General features: G+C 47.7%; 2 protein-coding genes across 2 annotated transcripts; both read right to left on the bottom strand.

Annotated features, from left to right (window-relative positions):
* Nucleotides 1-367: 367 nt before the first annotated feature.
* On the bottom strand, nucleotides 368-1,991 carry LOC135311325 (E3 ubiquitin-protein ligase RBBP6-like). Its single transcript, XM_064440451.1, has 2 exons — nucleotides 1,978-1,991; nucleotides 368-1,490 (listed from the first exon to the last, which is right to left on the bottom strand). Exons 1-2 carry the CDS (start codon nucleotides 1,989-1,991, stop codon nucleotides 368-370), a joined length of 1,137 nt encoding a protein of 378 aa, XP_064296521.1.
* A 68-nt stretch (nucleotides 1,992-2,059) lies between these two features.
* LOC135311324 (E3 ubiquitin-protein ligase RBBP6-like) lies at nucleotides 2,060-11,822 on the bottom strand. Its single transcript, XM_064440449.1, has 11 exons — nucleotides 11,657-11,822; nucleotides 10,138-10,237; nucleotides 9,352-9,388; nucleotides 7,671-7,715; nucleotides 5,742-5,830; nucleotides 5,527-5,623; nucleotides 4,897-5,036; nucleotides 3,803-3,975; nucleotides 2,950-3,053; nucleotides 2,326-2,502; nucleotides 2,060-2,071 (listed from the first exon to the last, which is right to left on the bottom strand). The coding sequence occupies exons 1-11, from the start codon at nucleotides 11,820-11,822 to the stop codon at nucleotides 2,060-2,062; spliced, it is 1,140 nt and encodes a 379-aa protein (XP_064296519.1).
* Between the last annotated feature and the right edge of the window lie 565 nt (nucleotides 11,823-12,387).

Here is a 12,387-nt window from a genome sequence, read left to right as displayed (position 1 = left end):
AGTTTAGGCTTGCCTTTTAAGTGAAATCTGACTTATCAATCCCCACATTTTTCCTAATCATTTTTGAGACATCTCTGTTAGCTCATGGTGAGACGCTAGTTAGAAATGTAACACAGACATGCCAGGGAACACACGAGGCTAAAAGAGTGTTAACTTTATTGATGACCATGCGATTTGTGTTTATACAGGTGTGAGTAAACAAAGAGAACAATAGCCATGCAATTGCCCGTATTCCAGAAATGGCTCTAACTTGGCTGATAAGGAACTCCCCTTCTATCCTCCCAACTAGCAACTACTCGCTGCAGGACAGCATCAAAACACCCTCATCCTTTCAAGAGGAAGGTGTTTTAACACTGCCTGACTTTGGCTAGTCCTCCTTTGCCTTTTTCGCAGGAGGTTCCAGTCGAGGAGATTTGTCACGACCCGTGTCCACCTTCTCGTTGGAACCTTCAGCTGGTTTTACTGTATTGTCCGTCTTAGGAGGAAGAGCCACTTCTACTTTCCGCTTGGCCTTGTCAGTCTTTGCTTTTGGCTTATCCTTCTCTTCTTCCTCCTTTTCAGACCCCAGTCTGAAAGCACTAGACTCTGTTTCCATTGGCTCATTTCTCACAGGGGTGGCATCGTCTCTGCTTGGGAGCCTGAAGACAGACTCCGCTGTAACACCTTCTGCTGCAGCTGCCTCTCTTGGTTTTCTCGCACCTTCCAACAACTCAGCATTTGGAAATCCTTCATTCCGGTGCTTTTTATCTTTATTGCCTTTCTTGTCTCCCAGTGGTTTTTCCACCTCTTTCTTTTTTGATGTTTCAGGATCTTTGATGCCACGGCTCTCCCTTCCACATGGTTTTTCAGGGCAATTTCCAGCTGTATGATGGTTTCTGTGCCTCTGCCCAGCAGGATAATCCTGCCTACGTCCCTGAGCACATGGCAAATTCTCTCGTCTGGTGCCAGGTGGACCGAACCTACCTGGAGAAAAGTCCTCTCTGTTTTGTGGAGGTGGAGGTTGACAGCCAACAGCATAGCCCTTGTAAAACTTCTCACTCCGGTGCCTAGAGTTCCCTCGCCGTTCTCTGTATCTTTCCTTTTCAAATGGATCCCTCCAGTCACGGGATCTGCCCTCGTAAGCTTTCCTATCATATGGTGGAACCTCTCTGGACCTGTTAAAACACTCCCTTTCTCCTTCCCCTTGAGGTAGAGTCCGTTTAGTTGGAGACTGGCCCCTAAACACTGGAGACCTTGACCGTGAATGGTATCTTCTGTGCGGGGGTGACCTTAGCCTGGAATGGTGAGAGCCGCGTGACCTTGACCTGGAGCGATAGTTACGACTCTTCCCTTTGCCTCTTCTTGGATACGGCAGCGATCGCGGGGAGGAACGAGACTGGGAACGACTGAATGATCGAGAGTAGGAGTGAGTGGGGGAAGAACTGGATCTTGACTTGGTGTAGGTATACGAACTTCTACAGTAAGATGAAGCACTGCAGGGAGACTTGGACCTGAACAAAAACCACACAGAAAAAGAAAGAAAAAAGGGTCACACTCCCCAATTTTTTTCCTCTCAAATTTGGTTTGCTTTGTTTGGTTTGGTTTGGTTTTTTTTTATCCTCTCTCCATGTGTTTATGTAATGATGCTACTGCAAATTGAAGAACTTGTTAGCATGTAAAGTTTCTGCTTCCAAGTTTCTAGCCTGGCTTTCCACTTGATCCTATAATTATATTTAATTTTCGTATGTGATTACGGTTTCCCCAGAAAGTGTTGGTTTTTGGCAGTCCCCTTGTCAGTCCTGTGCTGATATTTTATTTTAAATAATCTTAGTGCAAGCACAGATCCCTTTGTTAAAGGCCATTCAAAGTAAGCCATTTCAAAATCAATTACCGCTTGTGTTCTCCACAACTACCTGTGCGTACTTATTCATTGCAAATCAGCTGTTGCAGGAGTTACGTGTTACGGCCTCCTTTAACCAGGAGTAGTAGTACAGTTACCAGTAGTAATGCATTGAATTTCTGTGGGACACTTACAGTTCCCAGCCTGATCCGCCACCTGCTGAGCGAATTGTAGTGGCTCTCACTGGATGACCTGTTGCAGTGGGGAGGGAAAAGAAAAAAATCCCATTCAGTTTATCTGAAGATAAGACTTTTAAAGGAATTCTAAAGTTAGCGTTACTTACCCGTTGTGGGTATTGATTGTCCTCGGGGGCCCAGACGACTCGGCAGTGCTGCTTGTCTTAGTAGCGGAACCTGACGGCCCTTGGCAAAAAACGGTTGGAAAGAGTTGGAAACGAAGCTCTGCTAAAAGACAAGGATCAGTGCCTATGCTGAAATCAAACTAACCTTCTCCTCCAACAACCCGCCGATTGGCTGAGAGGAAGGTTTAGAAAGGTTAGCGGCCGTCACCAGCGCGGCGGGAGGCCCGACAGTCAGGAGTGGTGGTGGAGGTGGTGGCGGTGGCGGCTGCTGCGGCTGCTGCTGCCGAGGGTAGCCAGTTCCATTTTGGAAGTTGTTCACAGCCTAGAGGCAGAAAAACACGGACAAAAAGGGGATAGGAAACTTCAGGAGGCACACAAACAAAAGGCTCCACAGAGGAACATCACTCGCCTGTTCCTGTAAATGCTATCAATCCTAAAATAAATCAGCAGGCAGGGGTAGGAACACATCGCATTAAGCGCCGGCATTAATGACTGGTAACTCAGGGTGTCTGTATTTAAAGCACTTCAGTGTCAACACCGAATTTGAAAGGGAGGCAATCATGTTAAAACTGTGACCTGAATTTGCCAGACTGTCTCTAAGGAGTTGTAAGCTTCTGTAACAAGGGATCATGCACTGGAGGAGTAAATAAATGTAGCCTTGTCCAATTTAGCCCTGCTTCAGGAGCTGCCGATTCATGTTTTCTTCCCTTTCAGCTTTTCAGGAATAGACTTCTCTTACAAGCAGTTCACGGAAAAGCCATCACGTTACCTGGCGTAGGATCTTGTTGGCAGCTAAAGCATCAGGAGAAACATCGCTCTGATGACACGTTGGGCAGGTATGATCCTCAGAATCCAGTAACGCTGTTCTAATACCTGTGTGCAATTAGAGGCATCAAAATAGATTTTAGCCAAACTAAGGACGTTTTTGGGGTTCTCATCAGTTAGAAAACCATGTATATGATTAATGGGTGAAGATGATCTTGAATTGGGAACATAAAGCTCAAGTTCAGTAGCCTAATAATTTTCTAGTATGCAGCCAATAACGGTACAGCCCTGATGTTTCACTCCTGTAACATCTGGAGGTGTGGAGTAGGCGGTGTCTTGATGTCTTGGCTCACCTTTTTTCCACTCTCTAGTACAGTGAGAAGTCACCAACCTCAGGGCTAGTGAATAAAAGAGACCTCAAAAACCCGTTAGCAGGTGTGAGTTCTGAAGGTTTCAGCCAACTCTCCCGTGGAGGAGAATGTGCATTAAATGCCCAAGTACCCGATTGCTGCAGACCACAGGAAGTCACCAGCGTTGGCTCTGTAATTTTGTAGGAGGGAAAGGGCTGTGGACAAACGAAATGCATTCGCTATCTAATAGTGTCATCACCGGCGCAGTTACGCCCTCTTCTCATACTCGTCCTTCCACGTGCGAAGGGGATTTAACGAGATACATAAAAAGGAGGAAAAAGCTTTCGGCCTTTCTTTTGCCCTTTATAGGAGAAGAGTCCTTTCCTATTCAGGCTGGGCTTAAGTACTACATAGAACCGGTGACACAGTAATTTCCTGATCTCCTGTTTCTGCTTTCAGAGGATCAGAGGTGATGTTTTGAATTAACAGCCATGGGGTCACACTTACATTCGTCACAATAACTGTTTCCACAGCAGGGAATAACAGCTGCGTCGGTCATTATATCTTTACAAAGGGGACACAGGAGCTCATCTGGAATAGGCTCATCGGAGGGGGAGGAGGAGGCCGGCTCTTCTGGTAGAAAGGGAGGCTTTTCCTTCTTTCCTCTGGCATAAGCTTCCCTGGAGGGGGGTGGGGAAGGAGAGAGCAAAAAGTTAAAGGTGGGTCAAGGAGAACTTTTCCAAGCTTTGGCTTTTCTCAGGGGAAGAGAACAGGTGGAATTCTTCTCACTCCACATTAGCCTTCTAAAACGTAGGCCGCTAGTTGAAAGTCCTTTTCTACAGCCACAGGATGAGAAGAGGGAGGGGGAACAATTTTCCTGCTGCAGACCTCTCCCATTCATTGGGTCAATGGAGAAATCAGCTCAGACTAGGCAAATAATTTCTTGACAGCTAGAAATTGTGTGAAATGAATCCCACCTCTCCTCTGTTGCCAGAGGGTAAAAGTAAATGGCAGGCTGAGGATCAAGTCAGTCTCCGAGTAATGAAGTTTTGGAAATGGAAGAAGTCTATGTTAGAGCTTCTACCAAAGGAGGTCCATGGCAGAACACCAGAAGTGCCACCGAGTGCATTTTAGAGCAGCCGCTCTTGTCAGCACACAGTAGTATTTTCTTAGTTTGTAGCAACAGGAAAACTGCAGCCTCTTTCACACAGGGGAGGTGATAAAAGTCAGAGGGGGAGGAAACCTCACTCCCACAGCAACTTGTTAACTTTTGCAAGGAGCCTTTGCAGCATCGGACAGAAGCAAAATGCGCTTTCAAAGAGAACGACTCCACTGCAAACACCTCGGAAACCTTTTGCAGAAATACTGATTCTTAGCACGCCACAAGTTTAAGCAGCTTCCAGGGGCACGAACAGGAGGAGCGTCCTATTTTAGGGCCTTGGGATTAGAAAGTATCACGGGTGTTAAGGTTAAGATGCAATGCCAGTGCTTCCTCCCCCGTAACTAGAGGTGCTGGCCCACTTGGCTGCATTGCCGCCCGGACATTGACGCACGGTTCCTCTCCTTCGCTCCTGGGTCAGTCCCGTTAGTCCCATACTTACGCATTAATAATTGGTATGGCATATTTTCCCGTGCTGGTCAGCATAACACCCTTTGTGTTGGGATCTTTCACCTCCACCATGAAACTCCTTGGAATGCCCGTGCTCCTCCTAATTCTGGGAACAGGCTCAAAAGACTTGTCCTGGTAGGAAAAGAAATGCAGGCGTATCTCAAGACCCACACTTAAAACGACATCTCCGTGATTGTTGTTAAATGGCAGGGACGCTCAGCCAGAGGCTTGTGTCATTACACCAGGCAGATATCCAATAGATGGGGCCAGCAGAAACATCCTGGTTTTGTACGAAATACTAAAAACTGTGAAGTGTCTTTAGAAAGGGTTCAAACCCAAAATAAATTTCCAGTCATATTGAAATACAGAAAAATATGCATGAAAGTTGACAGAGAAAGATCTCTGGCTATGTTTGTTGTGATGGCCTGGAAAAAAGAAAATTTTGCCTTGATAATTGCAGGTGTCCCTTGAATTTTGAAGGGCTTTGCAACTTTGCCATGTAACCTCTCTATTTCACCCCAAGAGAAACACGTCTTAATATGCGTGTTCATGTATCTGTTACCTCACTGCCAAGGTCAAAAACAAAAACGAAGTAACACCAGAAGTCCCCCCCCAACCTTACCCCGTTTGTTGGGCAGTTCTTTATATAGTGGCCAGGTTTTCCACAACGAAAGCAAGTATATGATGGCGGAGGTAGACCCAGGCTGTTCTTCATGTAACTAGAAGGTTTTTGGGAGAAAAAGAAAAAGGGGTGCATGTATCTCTCTTGTTAAAGCAACCATCTCTAGCATTCCTCCGTAATCATTGGGGAACAGATCTGGCGTTATCAACACTTACTTGATTGGATCATATGCACGGCAAGACTGTATCATCATCGCTTTTATTTTGTCTTCTTCGGAAGCGCTGGCTTCAGCCAGACTGGCAGTCTGTGTAACAGGCCGTTAGTCGACACACACGTTAGAAACACTTTAGAGCCCCTGCTAACTTCTTCGTGTTAAGTGAGCTAACTACGGTAAGCAAAACCTGCAGGTTTCTCCAGCTGGCCGTGTCCTTTTACCATGCAAATTGTAATACAAGCCTTACGCAGAACTAGATCTTCATATGAAGGAAACCAGCTGATTTCTTGGTTTTTGAAGTACTATTTGTTCAAACGTTTTAATTACACACTAGTGCAGATACCAGCAGGGTCTAAGGGAGGGACTGTACATTCTTTGGACCGTCCAGCACCAAGCCTTCAGATCAGCCACTCGTGTCTTTGCTTTTAGGTGCATTCCTTCGCAAGAGCAACCAACTACTTTCAGCATTTTATTAAATGGTTGTTTCCTATACACAGTTTTTCCTCAACTGTAACATAATGCAGATCGACACCTATGAAATCATTTCCATTAACCGTGACAGAAAACTTCACAGACACTTGACTGATTTGCTTGAACCCAAGAGATGTACAAGACACATCCAAAACCCACAAAACATTTCTAGGGATAGGCGAAAGTTCAAATATGGCATTTCGTACATAGCAGTAATAAACCAGAGGACTTTTTACAACACATTGACTCCCTGCTGAGCCAGTCTGCGCTAAAGAGGGTAGAGTAAGTCACAGTTTTGAGCTGCTCTGAGGTGTTGTTCCTGTATTGTTCTGAAATACTTCAATGTTCTCAAAAGCTTCAATGTGTGCACCTCTTGGGCGGCTTCTCACATTTTAGAGTAAAACTTCACCTAAGTTTACAGAACCAAGGACACGTTTAGGGACAGCACTAATGCAGACCAGTTTCTTCTGGTGGCTACCTTCCAAATGAATTATTTTTTCCAATATTTTTGCCACGTGTGCACAATTTCATGTCTGTGGTGAGAGAGGGAAGAAGTGGCTAGTGGGGAGAGGTTTCTCTGTCTTGGGAATGAACTCCAGCCTTTCTTTTCAGAAGAAAGAACAAGCTCCTCTGCATTAGGCCCTGCCTTCGCTGATCTTTGTAACTTTAAAGCCCAGGCACTGAATTGGCTAGCACTACGCCTTCTCACAAGGCGCAATGACTAGTGCTTTCCCAGCCAAAGTTACACATTCCCGGGCAAAAACCGCCAGCAACTCCACAGCAAAACGCGGCGTGGCAGGAGTTCCAGAAGGTCACCTCCGCCAGCATGCCACACACAGGCGTGGGTGTGTTCCTAGACACGGTTAGGGACATAATCACAGCGTACACAGTCTGCGTTCAAGGAAATCAGATTGTGTTGCCCACTGTATCTATACGACAGCTGATGAAATTGTGCAGCGGTCAAAGAATGGATCTGCAGCTCTGAGGACTAGAAATTCAGAAATAGCCCTGCAATTGTCCGTGTTCCAGGCACGCCTCTAATTTGGCTGCTCCACACCCCCTGGAATGTCCGTCCCTTACAGCCAGTGACATGCTTCTGTAAAAATAGCGCTCCTCCCCAAAGCAGAACTAACGGAATGTATGAAAAAGGGCAAACAGCCTCTGAAGTGCTTCTCCTTTGTGTCTTGAAGATGAGCACTAGTGCAACGTGACGTTGGTGCTGGTAAGGTTCTCCCCTTCTATCTCCCCAAAGTGGCAACTGCTCTTTACAGGAGAGGATCAAAGCATACACACATTTTAAGGTTAACATAAATACTTGACATTATTAAGAATTAAAGTAAAGCATTGTTCGCATTACAACAGTTATACAGCTCTGGATCACAGTGCAAGATTTAAAAATATGAAGCAAACACTTTTTTTTCTTTTTTTTTTGAAGTATTTGGTAAGAATATAGATATACCTGAATAAGCTGGGACAGAGAAGCAGATGCAGAGGAGTCATCCATCTGTTCACAAAAAATTAAACACATATTCAAGTTGTACAGTCCAAACATAGCAATAGTTAACCTCTACCGTAGTCTGAAAGTCTGCACGATGCGCTCCGAGTGTGACTGCAAGAGGCATTTCCAACCTCGTGTCATTTGCATTTGCTCAAGGCAAAGTCCAAAGCTACGCCAGCTTAAGAGTGCCCGTGCGGTTAATGAGAAGAAACTAGACTAACCAGACCCGCTTGAGATCAGCTTGTTGCTCCAGAGTATCTCAGAGAGGGAACCTTGTCAAATGGGTCGGGAAGGGTAACTGATGTACTGTTCAGCACGTTTGCCCAACGGCCACCTTCCACGGCCCTCCAGCCCTGGGTCTTTTTTTGTTTCCTTTATATTTCTACTGAAGTATTTCCTGCCAGTCCCTCCAACCAGTCAGTTAGAACCAACATCTCCATGAAACTTGTTTGCCACCCTAAGGCAATACTGCAGAAGAACTGGGGAGGGGCGGGGACACGACTCGACAACCAACAACCCCCAAACAATCCAAAATCCAGAATCGACAGTCAATGTATGAACTGCCATTTCAAACGGAAGACTAAGCAGAAACTAAAGGGAACTAAAGCAACTGAAGAGAAGACTAAATCAAAATCCAGGCTATTACCAGTCAAGCATTTCCTTCTGTTACTTATTTATATTTCAGCAGCAGAATGACAGTGTTTTCCAGCCTGATGAAAAATGCCCCACAAAGGCCCCAGGCTCTAACCTTGCGCCAAAATTTGTACACTGGGTTTCAGGTATTTTCATTTGCGGACAAGCTATTAGATGAAGCTGCTGCATCAGAGAAAGCGGGAAGAGCAAATGCAGAACTTTAGAATACCACTTTGTGTAGCAACGATATTTACATTCAGGGCAATCTATTAAAGACATTCATGTACTTGGAGGAGCCCAAACAATATCACTGCAAATAAACAGTTCCAGGAACAAATACCCAGGTATTCAAAGGCACGGAAAGGACTCGTTTAGCTGCCCAGAACTGTCCTCAGAACGTAGGGCGTATGTCAGTTTTAGTTTTTGTTTGAACGCCCACGTCAAAGCCAGAAACATTACCAAGTTTAACAACAATGGTTTCTCAGTGTTTTTTATGAATGTTTTCAAAAACCGTTGGGCAAAGCAAGTAAAAAACAGAAGCTAAGTGATACAAGGTGAAAATGGCAAAAATACACTCCGGAGCATTTTTACTGCAAGAAACACAAAGCGCACAAGCAGCTACGCCAACAGACACGTTACTAGCTGTAGACAGACAGATGGAGAGCACGGCACCACGTCCAGTTGTGCAAACCTTGAACCTACATCGCCTATAACCAATCGTACCTTATCTGTACAACACAAAGCCATTCAGGAAATAGCCTCGCATATTCAGGATGAAATACAATGCGTGACTGGGCACAAATACCAATAGTCCCATTAGAACTGTGCAAATGATGGCATTACGCAGTTCTTACTATGCTGAATCAAATCCATTGTCTTTGCAGGATAGGCTATGTTTTACTGGAAGAAATTATATGAAGCTAGTGTTTGGAAAATTTCATACAAGGCTACGTTGTTCAGAATTCAGTGCAGTGTGCAGAAAAAGGTGTGACCCTGTGCTTTTACATACTGCTTTTGGTGTTGCGCTCACTGGCTCCGTTCGACTTCTGGAAGGAGAAAGAAAGGAAGGTGATCAGAGCTTAAAATAGAGCACTTGTGCCCCACATCAAGCAGTGAAACAGGTTATAAAACCTGCCCATCAGGACATTGTTCGGATAATCTAGTGAATGTGGCCATCTATTCATACACATAAACTGTTCTCATTCTCAAATTCTCACATTCAGTGCAACTAAAAAAAACCCCAAATCCCAAAATGACCACAACAATCCTGTAGGCAGGATCACGTTTGAGTAGCTGTAATCTCAACCAATACACCCCAGATCTGGGGCCTCAGAGTACCTGCCATATCCTGCCTCTTCCCGCAAATGCAGGAAATAGCCAAACACTGACAATCGGGCTCCTCTGGGATGGGAACAAATTCTAAGCGTACACTACGGTGCGTATCTGTCTTTACTCTGAAAGCAATACAAGCAAGCCCATAGCATAAGGCATCTCTCCACCTGGAGGAAACAGCATCTACAGCTCGGGTCTCAGAACAATCAAGCCCAAGAACAAACCCAACAGAATCATCTTAGAAGTTACCGTTGTTGGAGCCTGAAGCCCATGTCCCAGCAGGCCTAAAAAGGTCAGTCTGCTTTGGGACAGGTCCATTGAAACCTACCCCAGGACAACAAAAACTAACAGCCGCTTTAACAAGGGAGATGCAGTTGGAACGCCACTGGTAAACTAATATCCATTAAACCAGTGACCTCACTGAACCCCCTAGCAAAGACTACACCGCTTTACGGATACTCACGTAACAGAGGTTCTGCTGGTAGCTTTAACTCCTCCAGCAGGGATCCTTCTGACAATTACCGAGGAGTTCCTCGGAATCAGGGCGTCATCATCTGTGTATTCTGAAAACAACATCAGTACAGAAAAAAGCAGTAGTCAGTTTGTAAGAACGTATATCAGTATGTCATTACACAGCACTTCAGAGAATCCCTTTACAGAGAGAAAAGCAACCTTTTATAGGTAACACCGACTTTTATCGTCTCAACACACTCAACAAATGCAGATCAAATTAAAAGGAGGCACAGGCTTTTTGAAGGGACTTCTGCCTTTGCAGAACATGACTCCATGGGCAGATATTCCACTGATATTTAAAACCCTGTTTTCTTTTCGCTTAGGTTAGCATTGCTTCTGTTACTAGATCTCCATTATGGAAAGTTACAGTCCCGGAACTGTAAAAGATTAGAGTGCTCAGAAAATCTGAGCAAGTCGGCCATCTTCACTCAAGCTCCACTTTGTTCTTTCCAAGATCAGGTCAACATTTAGTCAGGACTCCTGCACGGGCAAGGTTATAAAAGAACAGTACTCTGTGTGCACGTGTAAGGATTCCAGAGACGGGAAGCACAAAAACACCCCCCAAAAGTGCCCCATCCCCCCCCACTGGGGCAGGATGGGGCAGCTCACACGCTGGCATCGCAGGGCCACCCGTACTGGCTGCATCCCTTCCCCTTGGGCAGGAAATTCAGCTCCCTGCAAAAACAATGCTTGGGAAGGGAAATGTGGGCATGGGAAACCGTTGGGATAGGAAACCATCACGGGTCTGAGAAATCACTGTGGGGATGGGAAACCCTCACCGGGATGAGAAATGAGCATTGCGGACAGGAAACCATCAGCAGGATGGGACGTCATTGAGACGGGCAGTTGCTGTGGCATGAGAAATGAAACCCTGGCAGGGCTGGCTGAGGCAGGTGCTGGTGGAATGATCGCCATGGGGACAGAACCCCAGAACACTCTTTGCCCCAGACAAACCCCACACTGACCCGCTGCCATGGCGGGTACAGCAGCAGGCTCCTGCTCCTCGTGGTGCTCCTGCCCTCCGGGTAACCCCCCAAGGGGCTCTGCCCACCAGTAGCTCACCCCACCACCCCTCTTTGCTTCCCCCAACAGAGAGGTTCCCTCTGCAGCTGCCGACGGCATCGGAGGTGTCCGACATGCGCTTCACCACCACGGCCATGCCGCCACCGGTCAGTGCCTGTGTGCTGCCCTCTGCCCCAGGGCTGCCGGTGTCCGGTGAGCCTGCCCGGCTCCACACCGTCACCTACCAGCGGGGCCAGCCCACCGTCTGGCAGGTGGTGCCAGGGCCCCTGGGGGCGCCGGGGCAGGTGGTGCAGGGCCCCTGCGGGTTGTCGCTTTCCGCAGTGGTGCAGGTCCCCGCTGGGGTGCAACTCCCTACTGGGGTGCTGCTCCCCCCTGCAATGCAGCTCCCCGCCGGGGTGCAGCTCCGCACTGGTCCCCGAGGCCCCGCGCCCGCCGCCCCCACGCACCTTCTTTGGTCTGGGCGTTGGAGATCTGCAGGTCGCTCCTGGTCGCCTTCAGCTTCTCGCGGCCCATGATCTGGCGCTTGAGGTCGCGCAGGGTGATGTGGAGGCCGCTGAAGGTGACCGTATCATAGTTCAGCCTGGAGAAGAACTTGTAGTGGACACAGGACATGGTTGGGGCCAGGCGGTGCCTGCTCTGGGATGGCGCCTACTGCAGCACGCGGTGTCATGGTCCTCTTATATGCTCAGCACATTATGAAGAAAGACCTGCATCATGTGGGTGTGGCAGCCCCGCCCTTGTTGCCCTAATGCCGAGTGGCCCTTAGGGGAGGGGGTTCCAGCAGCCCCGCTGTCCTGTCACCCCCCAGGTCTGTCGCTGCCCGGTGTCCTGTCACACCCCGAGGTCTGCGCTGTCCCTCCCGCCACCCCCTGGGCCTTCGCCACCCAGCGTCACCTCCCATCAGCCCCGGGGCCCGCGCTGGCTCTCCCAACAGCCCTGGGCCCATCACCGCCCCATGTCCTCTCACCCCCACGCCTCTCACCGCCCGCTCTCCCTCCTGCCACCCCCCCAGGCTGACACCACCCACTGCTCCCTCCTGTCGGCAGAGAGACAGGGCAAGACAGCCTGGGGGAGAGGCAGCGGTTTGAGTGTATCTTGTTGCATTTATGGAAGGTTCCGCCAAAGAAGGCAAGGACCATGTACGGTTATTGCCATAACCCAACGTAATTCCCCACAG

This window comes from Phalacrocorax carbo, unplaced genomic scaffold, assembly GCF_963921805.1.
Source record: "Phalacrocorax carbo unplaced genomic scaffold, bPhaCar2.1 SCAFFOLD_36, whole genome shotgun sequence".
NCBI classification, from domain to species: Eukaryota; Metazoa; Chordata; class Aves; order Suliformes; family Phalacrocoracidae; genus Phalacrocorax; species Phalacrocorax carbo.
This window is presented reverse-complemented; position numbering and strand designations above follow the sequence as displayed.

Excerpts from the sequence above, each read along its gene's own strand:
- LOC135311324 (XM_064440449.1), bottom strand. The coding sequence starts at position 11,822 with ATGTCCTGTGTCCACTACAAGTTCTTCTCCAGGCTGAACTATGATACG. Across the intron at positions 10,238-11,656 it reads CAACGCCCAGACCAAAGAAG|AATACACAGATGATGACGCC; the intron begins GTGCGTGGGGGC and ends TGTTGTTTTCAG. Across the intron at positions 5,624-5,741 it reads CGTGCATATGATCCAATCAA|TTACATGAAGAACAGCCTGG; the intron begins GTAAGTGTTGAT and ends AAAACCTTCTAG.